This window comes from Macaca mulatta, chromosome 12 (assembly GCF_049350105.2).
Source record: "Macaca mulatta isolate MMU2019108-1 chromosome 12, T2T-MMU8v2.0, whole genome shotgun sequence".
NCBI classification, from domain to species: domain Eukaryota; kingdom Metazoa; phylum Chordata; class Mammalia; order Primates; family Cercopithecidae; genus Macaca; species Macaca mulatta.
Window position 1 is genome coordinate 74,109,433 of NC_133417.1, and position 27,912 is coordinate 74,137,344.

At 39.5% G+C, this 27,912-nt stretch overlaps 1 protein-coding gene across 1 annotated transcript in view; it reads right to left on the bottom strand.

Moving 5' to 3' along the window:
• LRP2 (LDL receptor related protein 2) overlaps positions 1-27,912 on the bottom strand; it is a 213,508-nt gene that overhangs the window by 43,137 nt on the left and 142,459 nt on the right. Inside the window, exons 45-56 of the mRNA XM_015110294.3 lie at positions 25,543-25,668; positions 23,670-23,789; positions 20,511-20,642; positions 18,610-18,811; positions 14,635-14,930; positions 12,155-12,671; positions 8,837-8,989; positions 8,143-8,313; positions 4,493-4,716; positions 3,103-3,280; positions 1,877-2,073; positions 568-813 (exon numbers count right to left, since the gene is read on the bottom strand). Of these exons, the coding sequence (XP_014965780.3) occupies positions 568-813; positions 1,877-2,073; positions 3,103-3,280; positions 4,493-4,716; positions 8,143-8,313; positions 8,837-8,989; positions 12,155-12,671; positions 14,635-14,930; positions 18,610-18,811; positions 20,511-20,642; positions 23,670-23,789; positions 25,543-25,668 (2,562 nt within the window). The remainder of the gene's footprint in view (positions 1-567; positions 814-1,876; positions 2,074-3,102; positions 3,281-4,492; positions 4,717-8,142; positions 8,314-8,836; positions 8,990-12,154; positions 12,672-14,634; positions 14,931-18,609; positions 18,812-20,510; positions 20,643-23,669; positions 23,790-25,542; positions 25,669-27,912) is intronic.

Consider the following 27,912-nt stretch of genomic DNA (forward strand, 5'->3'; position numbering starts at 1 on the left):
GTGTGTCTGCTTTAGATGTGATCTGTTCACCATGAACAGAAAAATAGTTCCAAGTTTCTCACTATCTCAGCACCACTCATTTGTTTTACAGTATAACTTTGTGGGTGGGGTTGGGGAAGAACAGGGTTTGAAGTTAAAAACCTGGGTTGAAGTGTTAGGTCTGACACTAAATAGTAATGTGACTATCCACTTAATGTGAACCTTAGTTTCCTCATCTGTAAAATGGAACTGGTTCACACCCACCTTCCCTACCTCATAACATTTCTCTGTGGCCCAAGTGAGAAAGCAGTAGATATACAACATGTAAGTTCTTGGTATCGTATTCTGGTTGGTTAGACATTCTATGTATCAAAAGGAAGTATTAGCCACTTGAGAAACAGCGTCTGGTTCCACCTGCAAGTCATACAGCTATACTCTGCCTTTCAGTGCCAGAGTTTGCAGGGAGTGCCAAGGCAGAGCATCCCATCAGGCTGAAAAAGAAAGCTCCATGTCCTCTCTCAGTCCCCATGGAAGTTTCCTCATGTCTCCCTGCTCTGGTCATGCCTTGGCCCTCCCGTAGGAACTTACTGCATTCTTCAATAGGCTCATCTGAGTGGTCTCCACAATCATTATCCACATCGCACTTCCAGGCCTGCGGGATGCAGCGGCCATTAGCACACCGAAACTGGCCCGGTCGGCAGGTCCTGCTGGCACAGTGGGAACTGTCTTCATCTGAGTTATCCTCACAGTCGTTAAACGTGTCACACTGCCAGGATTCTGGGATGCAACGTTTGTTGGTGCACTGCCATTCATTGGAGTCACAGTGGTGATTCTCTGAGAGCAGGGACATTTGGTTATCAGCTTGGAAGGCATCAAGAATGAAAGCTCCTAACTGACATCAGTGAATCCTGGATAGCAGGATCATGATTTCTTTTTAGAGGACTTATTTCCTAATGTACTTATCAATCAGTACTACTACATGGAGCACTTCTTCTTTTGACTATTATTGTCTCCCAAATTCTTAAATATCTTTTTATTGCATAAAGACTTAAGAGATAAGAACTGAACGCCCTGACCTGTTAAGCATACCTTCCTCAGTCCCTATTCTCCTACTGGAAAATAGTCTTCAAACTTTGTGTTTGTTACTGTTATTGATGTGTTGTTTTTAGTTTGGGGGAATTTTATTTTTTGCCTGTTTGATTATTTATTTATTTTTCTTGAGACCAGGTCTTGCTCTGTTACCCAGGCTTGAGTACAGTGGCACGATCTCTGTCACTGCAGCCTCGACCTCCCAGGATCAAGCTATTCTTCCACTGCAGCCTCCCAAGTAGCTGAGATTACAGGCACATGCCACCATGCCAGGCTAATTTTTTGTATTTTTTGTAGAGACAGGCTTTTGCCATGTTGCCTAGGCTGAAACTCCTGGGCTCAGGCGATCGACCTGCCTCAGCCTCCCAAACTGTTGGGATTACAGGCATGAGCTGCTGTGCTCACTTTTTTTTTTTTTTTTTTTTTTTGCCTTTTAAATGGAAATGTAAATAAATATGACAACTGAGAGTCCCTGTTAAAAATGGGGGTGGAAACCTCTCATTTCCTCCTCAGTGTTAGCTCTCACAGGGGATTCAATGCCTAGCACATGGTGAAGAGCCACCAGTAGAGACAACTGATTATCTACTTCAACCATTTGCCTTGTAAAAACCTTAAGATTTCTTAAAAAACAAACAAAAAAAAAACACTTCCTAAAAATAGAAAAAGGGTGGAGCCTGAGTTTCCTTCTAGGACTTTGAACTGGTTTTTAGTTCATGATATTCAGGAAATACCCACAGAATCATGATTGTATACAATTATACAATCAACATAGAAGTGGGGAAAAGAGGCATAAAGCAATTCAACACACCACAAAGAAGACGGTCTTCATCAGACCCATCAGGGCAATTTTGGTGAGCATTGCATAAAGTCTGTGGGCTGGTGCAGTTGCCGTCATTGCACTGGAATTGTCCTAGTCGGCAGAAGCGCTGCGGGCAAAGGGCCAGTTCATCAGAGCCATCTGAGCAGTCTTTCTGTCCATCACATTTCCACCAGATAGGAATGCACCTGCACAGAGAACATACAGCACTTTTTTAGCAAACCACCAGGGGCAACAGTTATCTGGAGAGAAGGAATCAACACTGAATTCCAAGAAATGACATGCATGAATTCTCTCGTGGCCCCAGAAGAGGATCAATTAAATCTCAGTTACAATGGTGTATTTTCAGAGAAAACATAACTTGGCAAGATAGAACAGGTTTCTTAAGATCCAAATACAAACTGAAAATGTGCTTTAAATATGATGAATAAATTCCATCCACAACAAATAATAAATAAACACAGAGTGTATGTTTTGAGCTGTGTTCTAGGAGCAGTGATTGGTTCAGATTGTTTGCCAGGGTGATATAAAAGTATTGTTTGGGAAGTTGGAGGGCAAAAGCAACTGCTGAGGGTCTTTCTCACAATAAATGTATGCTAGATTCTTAATCTCAGATATCTTATTTAATCACTACAATCGTCTACCGCTGCATCTTAGATGCTATGATCTTAGATGCTATGATGCATTAATGCCTCTCTCCATGCCACTCTCTAACTCAGGTCCCCTAGTCATCAATGGCCTGTGGACATTGTTAAGGAAATAATCTGTGGCCATGTTTCATAGCAAACACAAATGATCAAAAATGGATTTGAATGTGTAACCCTAGATCCCCTAGCATAGGCAGCTAAGGAGCTAGGCCGACATAGGCATGGAAAAGACAGTGAAATTCTATTACTTCTGGGGAATATTTTTCAGTATGTACTTATATACACTCTGGCTCCAACACTCAGGACAATTAAAAATGAGAAATATACGGTTTGCTTCCTTTCTATGAAAGTTTGTATATATATGCATAACAGTTTGGTTAGCAAGCTCCTTCTATTCATGGAAAATATTATCTGAAGTTGGAGGCTGAGAGTCTTGCTGTGTTCCACATAAACCAAGTTAATTAACCAAAGTCTTGTCTCATTAGAAAACTCCCATCCCTTGGAGCCTTGAAGGTCAATGTCCGTACAAGGGCTAGAGAGGCACTGAGGAGAGGGGAAAGAGAGCCTTACTTTTCATTGTTAGCGCACAAGAACTGGGTGCTGGAGCACATGGGCATGCAGTAGGTGCTGCCACTCAGCTGAAGGGTGCGGAAGTCATCTGGACACTCGCAAGTGAACCCTTTTCCTCCTGGTTTGATGAGGCAGAGATGAGAACAGCCACCATTGTTGGTACCACAGGGATTGCTCACTAGTGGAAAAGGAAGAAAATATATGTTCATTTGCTTAAAGTGAATATCAAGCACAGATTAGCTGATTACACATCTTGACATTAAACTTATCACCTCTTAGAGAATAAAAAAAACCCAACTATCCTAGATTTATGATTTTCCCAAAAGTTCTTAAATAAAATGGATGATAGAATTATACAAGCAACAATCATGTGCTTTAAGAAAGCTCATTTATATGCTACCAGAAGTGAGCTATACTCACTGGTGTTTCTGACTAGAAAAGATGTGTTTCTCCAAGTCCTGGGACAGCAGGCAGTAAAATTAGCTTATATTCATTTGCCTAGACCTAGGTTAAAGTTTTAATTTCCAACAGATCCTTTATTCATTCCCACATTCTAAGTATATAGGTAACAGAAGTTTGGCCAAAAATAACGTGGATGAATAAACTGAGCATCATCTTTACTAATTTTCCAGGTCACCACTTTGAGATGAATATTTACTTGAGCTTCTAATAAAAATTATATGAAGAATATTAACTTCCAGAAAGAAATAACTAAATTTCTTTATTTTGCTAATTCTCATTTTTCCTTAATTCCAAGTTTATCATATGTTTTAGCAAGACATCACAACAAAGCAGACCCACAAAAACCAGTCTATCCCCAAAATATACTCCAGACCTTTACTAGATTATCTCTAAATCATAAAGTTGCTTTAATTGCGTAAAAAGGGATATAAGTTTACAATCTGATAAAAACAAGTTCTCTTACTTAAAAAACACTAAAACGCACTGCTCTTGACATTATCTTCTAGAAGATAAGCATAATATCTATTTTATACACAATATCATATGCATTTATTTAGTATTTAGTATTTAGGGCTGAAATGCCATATTTTTAATTCCTTTAAAATACTTCAGTCCTCCCATAGAAATAGAAAAAGTAAATATGGCAACATAATAACTGTTAAATCTTATCAAAAACAAAGGGAAAAAAAGATGATCTTGAAGAATTTAGCGAGTTTTAAGAAAAAGAAGAGTTCTAGGTGGTCTTTCCAGGGAAGAGGGATAAACTCTCAAGATACTTGCCTACTGTCAACTTTCAGCATATGCTTTGAAGAACACACTAACAAGTAACCACAAACTCTTTGTAAATCATAAAGTTCATGCTTAAAGACAATCATGACATGCACATAACCCAAGGCAACTATGCCAAACCCCTCAGTCACCTACTCACCAATGGGCTGCCTATATGGATGGTAAACATGGATGTCAAATGGTCTGTGTGTTGTGTTCACCAGTGTCTGTCTATTTGATCCATCGTATTTGTTTCCCTTTTCCACTGTCCTTGTATTCCAATCTGTCCAATAAATAGTGTCTTCAAAAATGGTAATAGCAAAGGGGTGAGGCAGTGACCCATCATACACTGTGTGTCGACGGTGGCCCTCCAAATCAGAGTACCTGCAGCAGTAAGCAGAAACAGTTATGTGATGGAGGTAATCCCTCTCCTCTAATGTCTTGCAGGATAAACGAATTCACAAATCAACAAAATTCTACCTCCTAGAGATAACATAAGTTCAGATCCTCAAAACTCCTAGTCTTTAATTAAAACAAAAACTAAACTTAAAGGATTTATTTGAATTGAACAAAAGATGTAGAAGTGAAAAGGCAATGCTTAACAAAATAGGAATAGTGTCAGGAGTTTAAATAATCACTAATTCCTAACCACAGCTGCTTTTCTGCAGATGAAGCTGGTATAGCTATTGTAGGTTTACAGCCTCTTATGTTGATGTTCCTCATTAAGCACCCTTTTGATATCCTGGGGTGAACACCATTCTTGTTTCTTCCAACACCGTTGGAAGAAATCAGAAGACAGCAATATTGTACTGGAATTCTACCTTCTCATTAACATTCTGGAGGGGACGCTATTCTAGGAGATAGTTGGGTTCTCAGTATAACCTGAGGGGAACACAACTTAGAGGCCTGCAGGGTTAACTTTGCAAACACCAGCAGGACATTTATTATTAATCGTGCCGTGGCACCATTAGCGAATACTTTTCCAGATGAACAAACCTCCAGAGAAGGTTCTCTGATTTCAATATATTACAGAGGATCCACAACCAAATTCCCAAGTCCTCTCAGTTCCAAGGGCTTTCATTACTATGGGTCTATATCAGAAATCATTTCTAAAATAGTGACAACTTAATATTTTAAAAATTTGGAACGTATCCTAAAATTCAAACAGGAGATAGAACAAGCTATCAACTAAGAAACCTGATAATGTTAGCCATGCAATGTTAAAAATATTTCCTAAAATATAATTTATGGTAACTTATAGAAGCCATAGGAAAACTTGAAGATGTGCTTGACCTCTGTTGATACGGATGCAGGTAAATGACCAGAAATCAGTCACAATCTGATTTATTTATTTATTTATTTATTTAGAGACAGTCTCACTCTGTCGCCCAAGCTGCAGTGCAGTGGCACAATGTTGGCTCCCTGCGACCTCCTCCTCCTCCTGGGTTCAAGTGATCCTCCTACCTCAGCCTCCTGGGTAGCTGGGACTACAGGCAGGTGTCACCACATCCAGCTAATTTTTGTAATTTTTGTAGAGACAGGGTTTTGTCATGTTGCCCAGGCTGTTGTTGAACTCCTGAGTTCATGCAATCTGCCCTGCTCAGCCTCCCAAAATGCAGGGACTATAAGTGTGAGCCACTGCACCTAGCCACCATCTGTTTTTTTAAAAAAATCATAGACCAGAAAGTAGTCCTGAGACGTTCCCTTTCAGTTCCTTTGTAATCTCTGTAGAGAGACCTCAGATACCTCTATGAGCATTTTTTGTCAAGAGTAGAACTACACGGCCATGCGTGGTGGCTGACGCCTGTCATCCCAGTACTTTGGGAGGCTGAGGCAGGCAGATCACCTGAGGTCGGGAGTTCGAGATCAGCCTGACCAACATGGAGAAACCCTGTCTCTACTAAAAATACAAAATTAGCCAGGCGTGATGGTGCATGCCTATAATACCAGCTCCTTGGGAGGCTGAGGCAGGAGAATCGCTTGAACCCAGGAGGCGGAGGTTACAGCAAGCTGAGATCATGCCATTGCACTCCAGTCTGGGCAACAAGAGCAAATCTCCATCTCAAAAAAAAAAAAAAGTAAGAGTAGAACTACAGGCACAGCTCCAATGATGTGTTGGTGCATCCCAAGATGTACAAGGAATCAATTGGATGCTCTATAAAAATCTATTGCTTTATGTGTCTATGAAATATATTTCTGAACACAGGCATTGCTACCTCTCCAAGAGGTAACCAATTTAACATGGCTCATGAATATTAAAGTTTCCTTTATTCCCAGATCACAGTGCCTCATATTATGATTTGACTTTTAGACTGAAATCTACTGCCTAAATTTTATAATCCATCTACACAAATAATCTATATTGGATTGTATCAAAAAGTAAACAGAATATTGTACAACTAGAAAATTCCTTTTTTCGTCTCTAATGCTCCTGGAAACACTGTCTAAAGGTACACTGAGTGAAACCTACTAAGCTTTCAAAACCAAGAAAAATCTATAGGATCCAAAGAACAATAAAAGTCAGTTAGAAAATTATTGAAGCTCCTTTGAACATCTTGATGCTTCTACTAATTCAATATAGGATTGCATGGAAAGCTAACTCAGCTCTCTGATGTGCCTTTTAAGAGAGGATACACACACCGTGGGAAGGGCTAAGAGTATTACCATCAGTATATCACATCAAAATGGTATAAGTAAACTAGAAATAATATTTCACTGCTTCTAATTAAAGTTAATCTCTACCCTAAGAGTGAGTTAGTATCTGCTACAGTAAATTCTGCAATGAGAATGCTAAGGGCTACTTTAGTGTAGCAAATGAACCAGTTCAAGGGAAAGTTCTGGAATTGATTAATTATGCCTGCCATGAGCACAGGAAGAAAGAGCACTAGCATGTGTGCCAGGTATTCGTTCTTTTCCAGTGGCATGTCCCAAGGGAATACGGTGTTAGAGAACTCCAAACTTTTCTACACTGACTTTGGCAGCAAAATAAACATAACAGAAGAAAGGAATTTCTAAAAATAAAATTAAATTAAAAACTTTGAAATAGCTCTACTGAATGAATGGCATTTCCATGCTTTTGAATGCAACGGCTGTTCCTGGATCGCTATCCATAAATGCTTATGCAGAAGACATTACTATGGTCCAACTAGGCCATAACTAGCAAAATTCAAACTAAACCCTCAATATGGGTATTCTTGATTAACTGTTGATTAATAATGCATATCATCTTTTTTACAATGAGTTTTTTATTGAACAGTATATTTAACACACTTAAAAAAATTATCCTATTACCAGAAAGATGTAAATGCCTTATCATATTGGATTAATGTTAACAGACTCTACTGCTACCTAAAATACTGCATTGCACTTAATCATAAATGTGCCAAAGTATTTTAGGGAAAGTTTTCCAAATCCTTTTATTCTTTTCCTTTCCTCAAATACTAAAATTAATCATATATTTCATAGGGGAGAGCAAAGTAAAGAGATAAAAAAATTAAGATGAGTTGCACACTGAGCTGACTACCATGGGGAGAGATTATTAGCTCCGTTTTCTAGATGAAAAAAAAAAAAACAATAAGAAGTGAAAACACCAGGTCATAAACCCTGATCCATATGATTTAAAAGTTCACCCTCTTTTTACTGCACCACCCCATAGAGCTCAGCAGTTTTAGTTAGAAGGGTGACTTCCTCCCAATGACTTCCAACAAACAGGTCAGTTAGACAATAGAGGGGACTAATAGACTGGAATCACAAGCTCTGATGTTTGAAATAAACAGTCACACAATTGTTTTATGCTTTTCATGTACGTACTCTATGTAACCCAAGTGGGCATCTGCCCAGTAGAGTAGATCATTGGTGTAATCAATGGTGATGCCATTAGGCCACTCTAACTTGGTGGAGATAATCACAGACTTGTTGGTTCCATCCATGCCTACTCTCCCAATGTATGCGCGGTGACCCCAGTCTGCCCAGTAGATGTACCTGTCAGAGCAAACACAAAAGGTCAGTCCCTGATGCCAAAAGAAGTCAGTAGCCAAAATACACACCTTTTCTCCATTTAGAGAAATGGAGTCTGCATTCTGTAGAGCCCCTCAGAAAGGAAAGAGAGCTAACAGCAAATAATCTTAAAAAGATAAAGGAAGGGGACAATGTACAGAAAACGTTCACAAATAAACACAATTAACTGGATTTCAGTGGCTTTGACATAGAGAGTCCAGTAAAGAAATTGGTTTTCTAAAACCACAATTTTCTTTGCACACAGCCAAAATACATGACTCGAAAAGTGCAAAAGTGTGTCAGGGCAAAGAAAACAGAACAGCTGATGATGATGATTTGAAGAAGCCATGCTTCTACTCATTACACTAAATGATTTACCAAGTAGGAAAAGCAGAAGACAAACCCCAGCAAGACATTGGCCTTGAGATAACCATATGAACAACCTTTTTGGTAACAGAGGCGGAATAAGGAGGTGAAAGAAAAGCCCAGGATTGCAGGGAGACAATACCCATATTGAGGGTGAAGGGCAAGTCCTCTGGGATTATCAAAGCAGAAGGTGTTGTTGGCATCCACACAGTGCTGGGCCAGCATGCGGCGGTGTCCACCATTGAGGTCAGAGACAAAGAGGCCATCCAGGCGGGCATCCAACCAGTAGAGCTTTCTAAAACGAAGAGCCAGGAGTTAACCAATACAGTCACTTTGTGAAATGGGACATATTTAGCCACCCAGTTTCCTATCCAAGCTACCTGAGAATCACAGACAGTTGTTAGAAGTCACCTTTCTTCAGGCAAATGAGGGCAGGGGAAAATAGGAAGTTGGTCTTCCTGCAGTGAGGCAACAAAGGGTGCAAGACTGTGTGCAATAATTCCCACTTTAAGGTGGTGTCATGTGGACAATACTGGGGACACACCTCATTCGACGGGGCTGGTTTTACTTTCCTCATGCAGCATAAGGCACCCTCTCCAGGCAATGCAAAGGCTTAGCAGAACAGGGAAGCAGAGGTGAGTATCATGAATTACAGTTTAAACGGTGGAGTCAAGGAAACAGACTTGTCTAAGTGTGTCACTGAAACTGCACAGAGAAACTCTGAATTATGACATCCTTAAGATAAAGATTATGACACCCTTAGGATAAAGAGACATCCCTGCCTCTGTCAGACAGGCTGTCAAAATGAGTTTCTTAACCTGTGACACGTTTTACTTAATCAAACCTAAGAAGCTTTAGAAACATATTAGGATCTGTTAGAAACTGCTACCGCAAGGATATTTCTGTTATAAATATATTTTTATTCAATAAAATTTATTTTTCTTATAAGGTAAGTGTTCTTAACCCAAGGTCTTTACACAGAATCAGAGAAGCCAGCTTTGGGGATCTGTGTACTTTCTAAAGGGGCCCATGGTTTTCACCAGAGTCTTATAGTAACCATAACCTTCCAAAGGGTTAAATGTCCCTATAATGAGAAGGTCATTTAGGATTCGATAACCAATTCCAACCAGAAGGAGAATGATTTCCCTTCCAAAAGACCTGAATGCCTCTTTGCAATAAGTACGCCCTTACCCATTCATGCTGGATATCTGAATAGTTGGGATAGTAACATCGCTTCAGGCTTGAGCAAGAAGGAATGAGTATCCATATATGTACAAGTCTTGCCAGTTAATTCACTTGGGTAAACGACTAAATCCTGATTAATAAGATGGCTATAACCTTGGACTCCATCACTAGACACTAAGAACAGTGACAATAATAGTAGCTAACTATTGAACACTTGCTAAATGCCAGGCCTTAGACCAGGGACTTTTTAAAACATTACATTATTTCAGATCACAACAGGCTTAGAAGGAGTTGCTATTATTATTCTTGTTGTATTATTATTCCTGTTGCTATTACCATTCAAGTCCTGGTAGACTGGATACCCCATAGGGCACTCTACTCTGTTGAGCTTACTGTTTTCCCATTAATTTCTCTTTATTCCACAGTCAAAAGACACCCTGTGAACAGATTCTTCTCAAGAAAACATGGAGAAGATATTCCATATCCACTACTGGAAAAATTAAGATAACTGAGAGCCAACAGTATCTTCCAATGTACATAATAGTGGTTTAAAAAGTTATATCAAATGGAAACCAAACACCCTAGTGTTGACAGCAGAAATTTTTATTAATATTGGAGAAGAAAAATTGTTGCTAATTTCAGTGTAGCTAGTATCTCAGAACTGCCCCCTACCAAAGTAAACACAACTGAGCTCCATTCTGCCTTTGTGCTTTCAGGAACATTGATCCTGGTTGTGCACCCTCCTGGACTTTCAAGAAAAGTTTACCCTACCCTCACCTAGACTTTCTTGCCCATCTTCCTCACATGTATTTAATTCTCTTCTGATCAAGAACACACCTCAATAGAGAGGAAAGTAGCTGAAATCCGAGAGAAATGTCATTCTAGCAGTTTCTGAGAGAGAGGGCTGAATGACAATATCTTATAGTTCGAATATTGTTTTTTCTGCACTGGAACAAAGGATGGTGACAAGAACAGTACCACGTTCAGTTCTGTTCCTGGAAATCATTAATCACTATACTTTTTGACACGTAGGATATGTGAAACAGGAACTGATACATACAATAGGAATGCTTAGTCAATGTTTCATTCATTATTCAGCAAGCACTCAGCACCTATGTCAGGCCAGCTACTGGTCAGGGAGAACTGGGAAGCCAACTCTCCCCACCCACTTTAGGATCTTTACCCTTAAGGGGGTCAAATAGGAGGATGTGGAGAGGAGTCCTCTGGAGGTCTAGGTTGACTGCAACAAGAATCTTTATAGCATAAGTGCCTGCAGATTGATGTCTATTGACCACAAGGCCAATTAGTTTATGCTGCCAAGAATCTGATAGATTTGATATTCAATAGAAATGTTAAGAAGTGTGGTTGATCTGGTAGTTTAGTTAAAATACCACTGGCCTGCCTTAAAGCCTGTCAGTTTCCAGAAGGGCAATCTCAAAACAAGAGTCTCGTGTTAGCCATTCTCCAGTTCTCATGACCAGCCCATGCTGGGAATGACTAGCATTGGTTGGTTTTTTTGTTTCATTTTGTTTTGGTTTTTTTTTTTTTGAGACAGGGTCTCACTCTGTCACTCAGGCTGGAATGCCATGGCATGTTCTCGGTCTCTGCAACCTCCATCTCCTAGGCTTAAGGGATCCTCCTACCTCAGCCTCATGAGTAGCTGGGATTACAGACATACATCACCATGCCTCGCTAATTTTTTCATTTTTCATAGAGACAGGTTTCGCCATATTGTCTAGGCTGGTCTTGAACTCCTGGGCTCAAGTGATCCTCTCACCTCAGCCTCCCAAAGTTCTGGGATTACAGGCGTGAGTCACTGCTCCCGGCCAATGACTAGTATTGTAAGCAAGCCTATGCACTTCAGGAGAGCAAGGGCCATGTCTGCCTTGTTCCCCTCAAAACCCCTGCTGCTTGTCATCACACTGGGCATGTGGGAGGGACTCAGGAAGTGACGACTGTGAATGCACCGGTGAATGCATGAATTGTCCCTTCATATCATCTCCAGTTAAGTGAATGGCCAGGAACAGTGAATTCTCTTCCCTTGCAATTCCTCTTTCCATAAAAATGATACTATAAATTTTAAAATAATTAGATATTCTCTTCTGTATCTCTCATTTGAGTATCAGATACAAAGCAGAAAATAAACCTGCAGAAACATTGCATGTATCTGCATATTAACCCAAGTTGAAAAATTAATTTCCTATCAACATGAAAACATGGTTAGAATTTTTTTTTTAATTTTTAACTTTTAAAAAGCTCATCAGTGTTTTCTTACCTGGAAACCCACTCTACAGCCAGACTTTCTGCAGCTGGTAGTCTGTGGTTTATGATTGTCTCCTTGTTTGTCTTATTCAGAAACATTCTCTCAATGACTTGCCTCTGTGTATCAATCCAGTACAATCTCTTTTCTACTCGGTCAAAATCTAATGCCACAACATTGCTCAGTCCTTCCAAGATGAGGGAGTAAAAATAGCCATCTATAGTTAGATTTCTCAAATAGTAACGGTTGCTAAAAATGAGATAGGGTTCAATGTTACTGTTTTGCCGGCAGGTCTTTCCATCTGGTTCTCGGAGGTAGCCTGGGGCACACTTACAGATGTAGGAGCCTATTACATTCTCACACTTCTGGCTACAGACAAAAGGCGTCTCTGTGCATTCATCAATATCAACACAAGTCCGCTTGTCAGACATAAGCTTGTAACCAGGACGACAGGAACAATAGAAACTGGTTAAGGTGTCTGTGCAGTTATGATCACAGCCACTGATCGAAGGGTCATGGCATTCATTAACACCTGTAGGTAAAAGGCAATTCTTAGAGATCCTAAAATATCAACAACCAACTCACTATAATGGCTCAAAGTCAACATTCTACTAAATAGAGCCAATTCTTAATGAACCATGCTAAGACAGACAACAGAGACTTCCAAATACTGTGGATTATTGAAAAGTCACTATTTTTCAACTTCCTCACCAACTTACTCCTTCATCAGCAGTTTAAACAACTAATATAGGAGAAATGAGAAAGAAGAGGAGAAGAAAAGAGGCTGGCCAGTGTGCTGGTCAAACAGGGCTCAGGGAAAATTTTCTAAATGCTCTGATTTGTAGCATTTTCCAGTGTGACTGCTCACACCATGGTCAAGCTCAGGCTTCCAGTGTGACATCACTGAACACGGAACCACAAAGAGATACACACATTTGCCTCTCACAAGATGGCATCAGCTCAACACTAGGTGCAACACAACACTACATGTCCCTCTGGCTGGTCCTGTAACACGTGGGCAACCTCACCCAAAAATGATCTACAGAGGGAGGAGTGCATGTTCTTATTAGTTCTCTATTCATCAAGGAGCAATAGATTAAAACTTCATGCACTGCAAAATCCATGATCCAAATATCAGACCAAGCTCTGCCACTAGTTTACCATGCACCCCCCAAACAATTCATTTCCTGTCTACGGGCTACAGTCTTATCATCTGCAAAGAGAAGAGGGTACAGAAGATCACTAGGACTCCTTCTAGTTGTAAGAGTGAATGTTTCATAGGTTTGGAAGAGACCTAATGAGATCACTTCCTCTTCAAACTAAAAATTTTAATTTCAATTTTGTACTATTGGGAATTTAATTCTTACAGTTTAGGTAAGGCAAAATTAATTAAAATGCAATGGGAATCTATATGAATTAGGACTAAACATTTAAAACTTCCATATGACTTTTGTATAAATGTATAATATAGCACACGTTTTTCTTAATTATTAAATGGTTTTTGAAACTTTGGTAGAAATTTGTAGAAGTTTTTCTTATAATGGAACAAAAGCCAGTTTTAGATGATTTTTAAATTTTTTTCATTTTTTTTCTTCAACTTTTATTTTAAGTTCAGGGGTATCTGTGCAGGATGTGCAAGTTTGTTATAACAGGTAAACACACGCCATCGTGGTTTGCTGCACAGATTTTTTTAATATTATGCCTAGATATTCTCTTCTCTACATTTCCACAGCAGTTTCTGTCTAGCATTTAATTTTAATGTTATTTCATATGAATCTTATCTTTCATATAAGGACAAAAACTACATTATATACTTCCGGGTCAATTAGGCAAATACTTTCAACGAGTACTGACGATTAACCAGTGAAATAAAGAAAACAAAATAAATGAAATGATATGGTCTCTCTCTCAAAGTATTTAAATTGTTATTACAGAGACAATACCAACATACAAGAAACAATGATTACCAGGATTAAACACCACAAACAGGATGAATTGCCAATATTAAGGAGTTCAAGATGGTGCTAAGCAAAAAATACCCATGTTATGGATTCTCAACTGCTTTACTTGCGGTGGTTGGGGTGAGAGGGATATTAAACTCTCCCATTCAATTACCTGAGGACAAAAATGAAGAACAGGCCAAGGAGTCCTAGCAGAGGGATGCTTCAGGCAAAAAGTCATTACAGGGATTCAAGAGAATCAACATGGTTCTCTTCATTCTCGAGTACCTTATTTGGCAATGTTAAATGATGGCCTGAATATTTGTCCATCTTCTGTTCTCTCTAATGACTATCTAAGTAAAGAATTGGTCCAAAAAAATGTGTGTCCCCATCTTATATACCAAAAAACCTTGGTACCTTTTGCTATACCAGGAATAGTGATTTTATGGTAACTTTGTAGTTAGAGGACAGGTTGCAAAGTCTAAGTCATAAAGGGTTAAGAATCCATATTCAGTCTCCCCTGTATCCTTTCCCCAAATCCTCTGTTGTACTCACCACAGCCTTTCTCATCGCTGTTGTCCAAACAGTCATCCAGGTGGTTGCAGAGTTTCATCATCTCAATGCAGCGCCCATTGTCACACTTGAACTCATGAGGCGGACACGTGGGTTCTGGGGTGTGGCACAGGTGCATCAGCTCATCAGATCCATCTCCACAGTCATTATCCTCATCACAGACGAAGGTTTTACTAATGCAGCGCCCGTTCTGACAGGTAAACTGATTCTGCTGGCAGGTCTGGTATAAGCAGCCCCTCTCATCACTATAGTCACCACAGTCATTGTGCCGGTCACACCTGTATCATGAGATCCAGTACCACTTTTAGAGAGGTTGACAATAAACCTCAACTGTTACCCACTTGGAGCTTTGTTTCCTTCTCCATCTACCTAAATGCCAGATCAACCATTTTAAAAACATCACCAGTGTCCCACCAACATGGGACATGTACACATATGTAACAAACCTGCATGTTGTGCACATGTACCCTAGAACTTAAAGTAATATAATAATAAAAAAAAGATCACCAGTGTCCTTGGTCCCCTTTCCCCCAACATCTTCATCTACCCCACTAATCACCAATTCCAGAAGAATCCAATATTTGGCACTCCATACAACTTCCTCAGGGGCTGGCTGCTACCATTAGAAATGCTACCATTAAATGCTACCATTTAATAGCTATAGACCATTAGGAGGTCTATAGCCATTAAAAATAATTGTATTCATTTTTCCCTTAGTTGATAAACTAATTAAATACAACTTTTGTAATTTTGGTATACATCAGATCTATGAGACAGCTTATGAACACTGGCACTATCTATGTTCAACAGATAATGAGATAGCCAGTGGGTACTGGCAATGTACTGGGTAATCACATGATAAAAGTGCCCATACCCAAGTGGATACTCATAGGGTGAGTGCTACATATTATAAATAATATTATTGGGTGTGTCCTCTAAGAACACATATCTTCCCACTGGAATAACGTTTACATTGTTAGTCCTGTTCCTTCCATCTTTCATTACACTCTTGCCATCTATCATGAGATGTGAGTCTTCATGGTGATGTAAATGAAAGCAAGCTAGTAGGTTAGTATGGCACACTGGCCAAGGAAGAAGGCATGCTGTAGTACTAGAAGCTATCTCGAGACCTAACATACACAGGCATCATTATAACAATATAGTTTCCTGAAGTTCTGTGAGCCAAACTGGCCTTTCTTCTCCATATTACTCCAAGATCCCATAAAAGTTGTGATGTCTAAAGGGGGTCTCACATAAGCATAAAGGAATCTTTGATAGGAATGAACAAAGCTAATGGTTTTGAACAATTTAGCATAGAAAGCATAGGAGTGACACATAGAGCATTACGAGATGTGAAGGCAACAACAGTGAATGTGGTCAGTTTTACGACTGACCTATAACCAGGCCTGCTAACCAGCACTGCCATCCATAAACCCAGGGCCTTGTCAACATGATTTACAGCAAAATGTGTGCACGTAATTGTGAAGAAAGCTGTGGTCAAGGCAGACTGGCTCGGCTCCATTTGGTCTCCCGGGAGCTATTTAACTCATTTCCAAATGGTTTGAAAACACCAGTGCTTTCCTTTCTCTAATTTAGATCCAATGTATGAGGAAAAACAAGTCACCAAGCAAATCACCAAGCTTTCAGACACTATTGCAAGTCAGTATTCTCGCTCACCACCAAATTGTCGTCCCTCAGTCTTATCATCTATGATTTTCAGCAGCATCAGTAATGAGTCAAGAGAAAAAAAAAAAGTCAATAGGAAAAATGATCTCCTGTCCCACTGTACAAGATGGAGAGCACACTTTCTGCCAAGCAAGCAAGGAGATGCACACTAACAGCACACCTAGTGGAGGCTACTCCAGACACACAGATTTTGGACTTATTTAAAAGCTGATAGCTCAGGTTTTCAAACAAACAGTATTTTTTTTTTCTCTTCTACTATATCCCTTTCCAAGGAAATTCAGAAATCTCAAGGAAAAAAAGAAAGAGAGAGAGAGAGAAAGGGAGAGAAAGTGAAGGAAGGAACAAGGGAAGAAGAAAGAAAGGGAGGGAGGAAATGTTACTGTGCTGTGAGGTCATAGTAACGATAAAGGAAGAACCCAGAAAGCTCAGAATGGGAGGAATAAAGGAGATAACTTGGAGTCTGATCGAAATCAACACCTGCTACAGTTCTTGTGCCTAGAGTCTAAGCCTAGGTATTCAGAATATATTTACATCTAAGACTAATGCTATTAGCTATTTACCAAATTCACAAAAACTATAGAAGTGCAACACAATAGAACTCTTGAGCAGTAGGGAGAAAATACAGACAAAGAATTATCCACTTTAGCTGCAAAAAATAAAAATCTACACTTTACATCCCTATTACTTAAATACAAAGCATATTCTACTGCAGCTTCACTACAAAAGAAGGCAGCTCCATCTCTTCAATGTCTTTGGATTGTCAGTTCACAAACTGCCACCTCTCAGCAATGTCCACTCATCAGAGGATGAATCACGCACAGAGTATATTTTCTTGATAGCATTTATCCACTTGTTAAATTACTGCTGAGTCCCTGCTCCTTCACCTCCTCCTTCTTCCTCAGGACCACCACAATAAACACACAATCGTACACCACACTGGACTCCAGTGGTACATTAGCGCCTGTTGATGAGCCGTCCGCCCCTCCAGTCAATGGCCCCTGCGACTCTGCTGCTCTGATCTTGTGCCTACTTAGTATATCTTTCCTATTGTCTTCCTTCGCATGATGTAAACTGGCCATTCCTGTTGCTCTCAATGTGCCTGTGTGTCCCTTAACAGTCCTTGGCACAAGCAGTACCTCTTCATGGCTCCAGTTGTGCCCAAATGCCTAAGACATACTTTCACCTCAGGAAGTCCTACTATGTCAAACTCACCTTCCACCTTGAGCAAGCTCCTTTCTGGACTCCCCTACTTTTGCTAATGCTCTTACTATTCTCCTTGTCAATCAGGATTGAAACTTACAAATTGTTCTTCTTCTCCATTTCCTTCCATAATCCAAGTATTTGTTAAGTGAGATGACGAGAAGTTGGGACGTTAAGAATGTATATGAACTGTTTGAAGAGGCTCATTTGGAGAAAGAGGTAAGAAGTCAAACAGTGGAACATTGCAGGAGAGGTCCCCCAAACCAGCAGGCTGTGAGCCGAATCTGTTTGACCCACACAGTGTTTTAAGAATTTTAAAATTTGCTTCCAGCTTTAAAATCAGACTATTTCATATGAAAATCCAGATTTCCAACTTCTCTCAAAAACTGCATCAGAAAATCTGGCCTCCCAGCCCTCCTGCATGATATTGATCAATGTCTGCATCCTTAGTTGGAGACACTGTCTCAGTTCACTCCACCTGCCTCTCCTTGACCCTGAGCCTAAGAGCCAAGCTCTATTTATCACCATGCTTATGCTGTTATTTTTCTTATAGCAGAGAAAGGAGAGTGAAACCATTCTTGTAATACCAATGCCTCTATTCCAAGTGGAAAATTAAGCAGGTCACTAGCTTCAAGAAAGAATTCTTATCTCAAGCCCTCTCCACTAATCTCCCCGGCCCCCTTTGCAAGGCCAGATTCTGTCTTTCACAGGCCCTAGGCATTTTTGCCTTCTTGGGCTCCTTCCTCCATAAAAATATCAAAAATTGTATTTAATTTTAAATTGTTAATGATATTATATATTAACAATTTATTTAAGTATCTAACTTCTTTTCATTTTAATGCAGTCATACTGGTATAAACCCAGATATGTTAATATTATATATTAAAATACTTTCTTTGATGTAAAAGGTTTTTTTTTCCTCTTGATTTTAAAAGAAATCCAAACATTTTCATAGGCCACCAAAAGCAACATGGGCCCTGGGCACTGTGGCCACTGTGCCTAATAGGTAAGTGAGCCCAGCTCCCATGGACATTTGAGGCTTGCTGGGTAACTTTTGAATCCTCAATTCACCTGAATATCTCTGGGATACACAGTCCGTAACCACAGGTGAATTCATTTTCAGAGCAAGTTCTCCTGGTGCAATTCTGATTCTCATCGTAGCCATCAGTACAATCCACATCGCCATCACAGACCCAAGACTGGGGAATGCACCTCCTGTCCGGAGGCCTGTCATTCACACAGAGGAACTCGGAATCCGAGCAATTTTGATTATCTGAAACCAAAGCATGCAAGAATCAGAAAGCATGAGAGCTCAGTGCAGCAGTTAATTCTCTTTGCTTTAATGTTACTTACCATTCTAAGGATGAAAGGAAATGGGAGGAAAACACGTAGACAAATTACATTGCTACTATAATAATAGATCATAATACAAATATCTCCAAAGGTTCCATTTTAATTGCTTTGGACCCTGGCTTTTTCAAAGAAATCAATATAATAAAACGACTCATTTATTTTTCCATAAAATACATTAGAATGGTCATACTTTTTCCCTTAGGGCTTCAGAAAGCCACGACCATTTTGTTAATTGGACACCAAACACCTTATGTTTTGGTAACTTTTTTTAGTTTACAAAGTATAATCACATAAGCACAACGTGAGATAGGTATTTTTACACCAGTTGTATAGATGAGAAAACTAAAGCCCAAGATGGTTAACTGGATGTCTCAAAGTCATAGAACTACGTGAAGAGCTAGGGCTTCAAACCTAGGTCTTTCTCCTCCAAATTTGGTGCTTTTTCAACTACATTATAGCTACCACCCCAAGCAGTATTGGGGTGGAGAGGAAAGGCATATGCTAACAGAGTTGTCAGAAACCATGATGCTATGAGGAAAGAGATGAGATACTGACATCGAGTCATTAGTGTCCACAAAATAAAAGAACAGGTGTTTTATCCAGTCTCATTGTGGGTGAATAGGAAACAAAAGAAAGAAGGAGATGTTGGTAAAGACAGCTGGGAAAAATGCACACGCCACAATCCATGTATGTGCAGCTGTCAACCACCCACGTCCGTGGACAGGGTGGATAGAGTAAATGTGGAGTTGTGACCCACCCCCACAGTTACAACACAGGAGGGTGCCATCAGATGCAAGCAGCAGGGAGTCACTGAGTCTATTGCCCTACCATAGAAAGACATTCTGATTAATTCTTGGACTAGCTAAGACTTCCATACCCTGTTGGTAATGAAAATGATGTTCCACTTTCTACTCAAGAGGCGTAACACCCCTCCCTCCATACAGCTTTAAGGTGACGAAGGAAACTAGAAGCAGTCCATTGTTATACTGTGAAGGTTGCTATTAAGAGTGGCCAACCACTGGGTGCAGTGGCTCACGCTTGTAATCCCAGCACTTTGGGAGGCCAAGGCAAGAGGACTGCTTGAGCCTAGTAGTTTGAGACTAGCCTGGGCAATATAGTGAGACCTCATCTCTACAAAAAAATATAAAAAATCAGCCAGGCATGGTGGTGGGCCTATGATCCCAACTACTTGAGAGGCTGAAATAGGAGGATCGCTTGAGCCTGGAAGGTGGAGACTGCACTGAGCCATGATCCCACCACTGCACTCTGGCCCGGGCAACAGAGTAAGACCTTGTCTCAAAAAATGAAAAATAAAAAATAAAGTAGCCAACCAAATATTTGTGGGTGTTTTTTTTTTTTTTCCCTAGAAATGTAGGATGTTACGTCCATTAGCCAAATGTAAGAGAAAGAAAGTAAACATAAAGTCATTTTTCATTACTCTGAAGCATTTAAGTGGATGATATCAAACACTCCCAGCATGGAGAAACAAAGGTAACATTCTATCAGTGTCCATTCAATTAAATAGAAATCTTCGATCGTACTCTCCAAACACAGAAAAACAACTCTACTGCCTTTCCCTGGAATGTGACTCTGCAGAGGAATTAATCAGCTTCACTTACAGCACTGGTGCCTTTCATCCTCATCACTCATATCCCCACAGTCATTATCACCATCACAGATCCATTCGCTTGGGATGCACCTCCCCCGATCACACTTGAACTCATCGGCGAGGCAGGTTCGCTCAGGGTGACCTGAAAAGATCAATAGCGTTCTCAGTGAAAAGAGTGGTTTGCAGTCCAGGAATCTGGAGACAAGCTGGCTGGAGCATGGGTTGTCTAGACAACCTGAACCAGAGCATTATTTTATTATACACATCTAGGGTAGTCCTCCATTAAGACTAGTACCAGTGACCAACAGTTTGAGGTAAAAGCAGTCAACTGACAGTGCAAAGCCCTAATTATCTTTGGTGACTAAAATGAGATACAATATTCCCTTATGGGTATGGTAGAGAAAGAACATTTCTTTTCCCAGGAAAGATAGGAATTAACTACTATTTCACACGTTTCTATTTTAAAATCTACTTTTCATCCAAAACCATTTTGTTTCGTGCAAACTCTCCCTGGCCTGCACTCCCCATCCCCGCTTCCTTGCTCCCTTTCCTTCTTTCCATAACACTTACCACCATCTTTCAACATACTAGACAATTTACTGATTGATTGCCTGTCTCCCCTCTTTAGAATATTAGCCCATTTGGGCAGGGATTGTTGTCTTATTCACTGGCACAGCCCAAAAGTTCCTAGAACATGGCTGTTCAATAAATACTGAATGAAAATAAGTCACTCTTCCACTTCAAATTAGCCATCACTGATTCAGATTCTTTAACCCTAACCCCACATGTTCCTATTTAACTAATCAAGGTGTCATAGGCTCCCAAACCCAGGGTGTACTGGAATTAGCCTAAGGCGAGAGAAAATACAATTGCAACTGATAAAGACATAGCCTAATCATAACAGTAAGAAGAAACAGGCTCTTTTAGAAGCTGCTATGAAAAGTGTGTACATTGATCCAGACCTATTTTTTTGTTGTTGAGACAGTCTCACTCTGTCACCAAGCTGGAGCACAGTGGCGCAATCTCGGCTGACTGCAACCTCTGCCTCCCGGGTTCAAGTGATTCTCCTGCCTCAGCCTCCCGAGTAGCTAGGACTACAGGCACCTGCCACCACGCCCAGCTAATTTTTGTATTTTCAGTAGAGACAGGTTTCACCATGTTGGCCAGGACGGTCTCAATCTCTTGACCTCGTGATCTGCCCACCTCGGCCTCCCAAACTGCTAGGATTACAGGCGTGAGCCACCACACCCGGCCTGACCCAGATTTCTTGAAGAGATATATCCCCTTTGACACAGCAGCACCACTTGTGGACATCTAGACTATATGGATCTTTCTACATGTGCACAAAAAGGTTTCTAAAAGGATGTTCATCCTGGCACTGTTTTTCATAGTGAAAAAATGGAAACAACCTAAATGTCCAACCACTAGGAAAAGGATAAAAATACATGGAGACCATTCATATTTCAAAGTATTCTTTGGCAGTGTACAGGAATGAGGCAGGTCTGCATTTGCTGACATGATATTAAGCTTAAAAAATAAAAGCTAATTGCAGAAAATATGTATAGTAACACCCCATCTGTTTTTTTTTTAACTATATATCAAGATATATAAAAGTAAAGTAAGATATATAAAAGATAAAAGTAAGGAGAATTCACACCCATCCTTAATAGTGATTATCTTTGAGGAGTGAGGGGATTGGAGAAGGATGAAAAAATGTAAATTTTACTTTTTTGCACATCGTATTATTTCTTTAAAATATATTTCTGAATATTATTATTTTACTACAATGAGGACATATTCATATGTAGGTTATATGCTTAAATTTTATTTAAATAGATCAGGTCATTGGTACTCATTGCTATTACTATGACTCTCATCACCATAGAGAAGTTTAAAAAGTCATATTAATTCTTCATATATTTGAACCAATAATTCACACATTTGAACCAATCTCTAAGACTATTCTACTCATCTGGTAGTTATTAATTATTTTCTCTACAGGTCCTCAAAACTCTATGTGTCCTTTGCTTTCTATAAAACTTTCAGTGTTGGGGAAAAAGAACTTAGTGAAGCACTCCATATACCACTCTCCAACACAGAATTTAAACCTGAGAGAAAATTGGAATCAAAAATAGTTTGACTTCAGCTATAAAACTATACTAATGATCCTAAGAAAATATCCTGAAAATAAAATGTTTTAAATGTGGTGTTAATATTTACTGCAACAATATATACAATAGAAAAATAAAATAAAAGAAACCTAATGTTTAATAATAGAGGCAGTCAACTTGATGATACTATAACCACTCAATGGAATATTATGGTCATTAAAAGGAGTATGAAGACAAGGATGAGCAAACTTTTTCTTAACTAGGTAGTAAATATTTTAGGTTTACAGGCCCTATGGTCTCTGTTGCACCTACTGGACATAACCATTGTAGAAGGACAGCAGCCATAGATGTTATGGGGCTGCATTTGAGTAAAATGCTATCTATAAAGACAGGCACCTGGCCCACAGCCATAGTTTTCTGACTCCTAAATAGCAATATGATTTATTGACAGGTTTTTTAAAGCAAAGTAGAAGATTGTATTTTTATATTTTTACAACGATGTAAAAAATGTGCACGGATATAGATTAGAATTTGTGAAGGACAATAGCAGACTCCAAATGTAAACAGGGCATAACTGTCCCCAGGAATACAACCAAAGGCCCCTGCAACTTCTTGGGCCTCTTGTGCACAGAGACAGAACAGGAAGAGGATGCATGCCCCTAATATGCTCCTTCCGCATGTATATTACTCCAATCACTTTTGGGTCTTCTGACAGCTTTCTGGGCCAGCACTCAACCAAATTCAGAAACTTCAATTGAGAGTCAACTAAAATTAAGTTCTACCAGCTAAGCACTGTATTAGGTGCATCACCAATATAATTTCATTTTATCAGCATCAATCAGCAGCTTCCACATCCTGATCAGCTCCCCACACCGTGCTCTGCACTAACAGGTCTTTAATGAATATCCGCTGAGCAGTGTCAGCATTCCAGATGAAAGCTAGGACAGGAAGTGCAAGCATTCAGCAGTCATAACCCTGGTCTGTATTTGAAGTGGTTGGAAGAGACTGAAGTTGTCTAGCTGCATCGTGATGTTTTTCATGCTTGCTTACTCTCTTACCGCAAGAGGCAGGTTCATCAGAGGCATCAAAACAATCTATTTCCTGATCGCAATACCAATGTTGAGGAATACAGCGCCCAGATGTGCATTGGAACTCACTGCTGCTGCACGTGTGAGTGGCTGCAGGAGGGAAAGAAGATAAAACCCATGAGCAAAACGCAAGCATGTTCCCATCAGTCTTAACCTGCCTCTATCTCTGAGCTAGATAATAGTTACCAAAAAAGGAAGACTGAGCCTGGAAAAGGGGTGTTTGTGTAAGCTTTCTGTGGGGAGGGAGAAGTACAGGAGACAGAAGGAAGTCAGTCCTGCCCCAATTCCCCAATTGTTTTTTCTGGATTCCAGAATTCAAAAAAAAAAAATTGTATTTGTTAGAAATACCAAAGAACTATCTTTGTGATAAATGAAATCACAAATTATAAGTCTTGGTTTTATTTTTTCTACTATAATGTAAAATTAAATAAATTCCATTGCAATAATAATTAAAAGCAAAACAATAATATGACCATATCTAAGTTCCCTCCACACACAACCTTTTAGCCATGTTAGATAATAATTCTAGAAAGTTGGCAAAGTTATCTTCTTATTCATCCTTGGAATACCAGACTTTTAGTTGAGTAAGTGGGAACTCTGCCTGTGTTTGAACATTGACTCTTTTCTCAAGTAACTTTAGGTAGCTCTGGTCATATGCATTTTCCAAATTGTTATGTGGGTGCACATCTAATTAAAGTCTTGCAATTATTCTGGTCTATGAGGCTCTCTTGCTTTGGCCCCTGATATCTGATGATTTGCCAGAGGAGAACCGACATGGAAGCAGAGGTCCCCGGAAAGTCAGCAATAACTCCTATCTGTCTAGCCCTATCTGGTGGCGGCATCCTGAATTCTGCTTCCTTGTGCTGCTGTTATTACAACAGATTCCTCTTCCTGTGCTGTACCCTAGCTTGGTGACAAATAATTATGATGTCCTTTGGTTTTCTTGGGAGGAGACCATTGACAAGAGTTTAACTACATATACCCAGAACAGGGAAGGGCAATCACTAAATCCTTAAATTATGTAACTATTTATAGTAATAGTCTCAAAGTTATCAAACTTAAGAAAGGCTTTTTAATTTGAGCTATAAATACAGGAAATTGTTTGAGTGAACCAAATTGCTAAATATGAAATAGAGATTTCTGAAATTCAAATGTACCTAGGAGATATAAAGATACTTTCAGTTACTGGTCAGGCACGGTGGTTCACACTTGTAATCCCAGAACTTTGGGAGGCTGAGGCGGGTGGATCGCTTGAGCCCAAGAGTTCCAGACCAGCCTGGGTAACACAGCGAAACCCCATATCTACAAAAAATACAAAAATTAGCCAGGCGTGGTGGCACATGCATGTAATCCCAGCTACTCAGGAGGCTGAGGTGGGAGGATGGCTTGAGCCCAGCAGGCGGAAGTTGCAGTGAGCTGTGATCATGCCACTGCACTACAGCCCAGGTGACAGAGTGAGGCTGTCTGAAAAAAAAAATTGTTTTCAGTTACTAATAGCCACTATAATAATATTAAGAGTAAATTATAAAGGTTTAACAGGCAAATTCTGCCTAAGTAGATGAAGGTGAAAGGCTTTCAACACTGGGAGAAATGGCTCTCCAATAGTAGCAGATCTCTGGAAGAAATATTCGGGGTCTGGGAATTCCAGCCAGGGAACAGAGAGAAAGAGTTTCTCATACCCATGCAATCACATACGAAAGCAGCTGCCTACCACCTCTACTTAGAAGGTCAATGTGAAATGACAATTGAAATCAGCCCAGATACGCAAGCTTCATATTTTTGTATTAGCTCACAACGTGCATCTCTGGAACAATGGAAAGAAAAGCAGTTTTATCTTACTCACTGCAATAAGTAGGGTTTTCATCACTGTTATCTCCACAGTCATTGTCTCCGTCACACAAATAAATGCGAGGAATACAAATATTTGAATTCTGACATGTCGTGTATCCAGACTGGCAAGTGCGATCAGCTTGAAAAAGACAACCAGATAAATATTTGGAATATATCCACCAAATATGTATTATGAACAGTATCCATGCTAACAGATCTATTGTAGAAATCAAACCACTGGGAGGGCGGCATTTTCAAAGCTATCAGAAAGGCAAGATTCATGATACTTATGTTACTTATAGACTCTATAGTAAAAAGACATATTTCCAGCTGATACTGGGGAGAAGGGAGAGGAGATACTGATTTGTAACTTAAATCAACTGTTTTCATTAGTTAATAGTATCAACGAGAGTTCCAACTCTTGGTAAAATAAACTATGGCATTTCCACACAATGGAGTAATATGTAGCTATTAAAGGAATAGAGAAGATTTCTATATACTGATAAGTAATGACAGTATGATCTTCAGGATATATTGTTAATAGTAAGAAAGCAAGATTCAAAACAGTAGGCTATCTTTTGTGTAAGAAAAATGACAATATAAGTGTATGTGTGTGTGTAGCAAGAGAGAGATGCTTCTACTAAAAACAAAAACAACAAAGAAAAGATAAACTAACAAAAATTGTCATCTCTCTGGATAGATTGAGAAGAGTACAGAGGAAGCAGAAAGGAGAGGAAGAAATGAAGGACTTCTGTAAATGCACCTCGTCATGTAGTTTTAACTTTGGAACTATGTATGTTATTTTGAACAAATAAAATCAATAAAATAAAAATGAGAAAAAAATATTTAGAAAGAGCAATAGATGAAGCTAACTATATATCAAGTTGATAGAATAACCCTGCAGAAAAAAAATTTCAAGTATCTCTAAAATCAGTATTTTGACTGCATATTTCTAGTGGAATCTTGCATTTAGTAGATTTAGTGTTAATAGTATTATTTGAGTGGTTATAATAATGTTGAAATTATTATAGGCATTTTGAAATTACTATATAATAAAACAAACAAGTAACTACATTCATGTCAAGAGAAACCATGATTTTAAGCATGAGAAGAGATGTGATTATAAAATCTAAAATGTAAACAACCTGTAATCTTAAATTTAAATGAGAAATATCAATAAAAAGTTTTTTCTGGCCAGGCGCGGGGGCTCACGCCTGTAATCCCACCACTTTGGGAGGCCGAGGCAGGTGAATCACGAGGTCAGGAGATTGAGACCAACCTGGCTAACACGGTGAAACCCCATCTCTACTAAAAAATGCAAAAAATTAGCCAGGCATGGTGGTGGGCACCTGTAGTCCCAGCTACTCAGGAGGCTGAGGCAGGAGAATGACGTGAACCCGGGAGGTAGAGCTTGCAGTGAGCTGAGATCATGCCACTGCACTCCAGCCTGGGCGACAGAGTGAGACTCCATCTCAGAAAAGGGAAAAAAAAAAAGTTTTTTCCTTAAAAGCTGTATTTCCTAGCTCTGACCATTGAAAAGGACTAGAAGCAATGAAAGCTAAGTAGGAATGAGCACCTCAACCCTGTGATAATTTCTAAGAATCACAAAGGGAATGAGGTCTCCTTGGAAAAGTGGCTAATTCCAGGACTGGGACAGGAAATATAAGACAAGCTTGAGCTATAAGAAGATGGATTGGGGTCATGTCAAAGAACAGAAAATCCAACTTAAGGACTCCCATTGGCCTAAGTTTGGACAACCGGGCACTAAAAAGAACAGTTGACAGCACTGTATTAAAACTTATCAAATACATAAAGATCAAAGAGTTCAATATAATACTAAACTAAACTAAACAAAAACTTAATTATCCTGTGTCATCAACTCATTACTCTGAAAATTGACAAGCAAAAGGTATTTATCCTGTAGATTATAATTACCCACAAGAGCTGACAAGGGAAACGTCTTCTTTATCAAACTTCAGCTAATAAATGTGGCAGGAATACTATAATTTTAAAGTGCCCATTTCATAACCCTTAAAGAAATAATGGGTTTATGGAACAACTACCCATAGATGTTAAAACCATTGGGTGAAAGGAGGATGGGAGTTTCATAAGAGAAGATTCAGGCTGACGCCAGAATCCACTTAAAGTGGGGCAACCCAACATCATGTGCCTCATGAGGTGATGCAACAGGAAACGCACAGCTCCACCTCTGAAACACTCTTACCCAAAGAATTGCACCTGTTACGATCAAAACTCTAGGTCTAAATACCAGTTCATAGGAAATAAGAGGGATAAGATAAATTAAATGGATCAATTATGCAATTAGTCAAATCCAGAATGTGAGATATTCTACAGGACAAATCACCCAATCTTTCTAATGAAT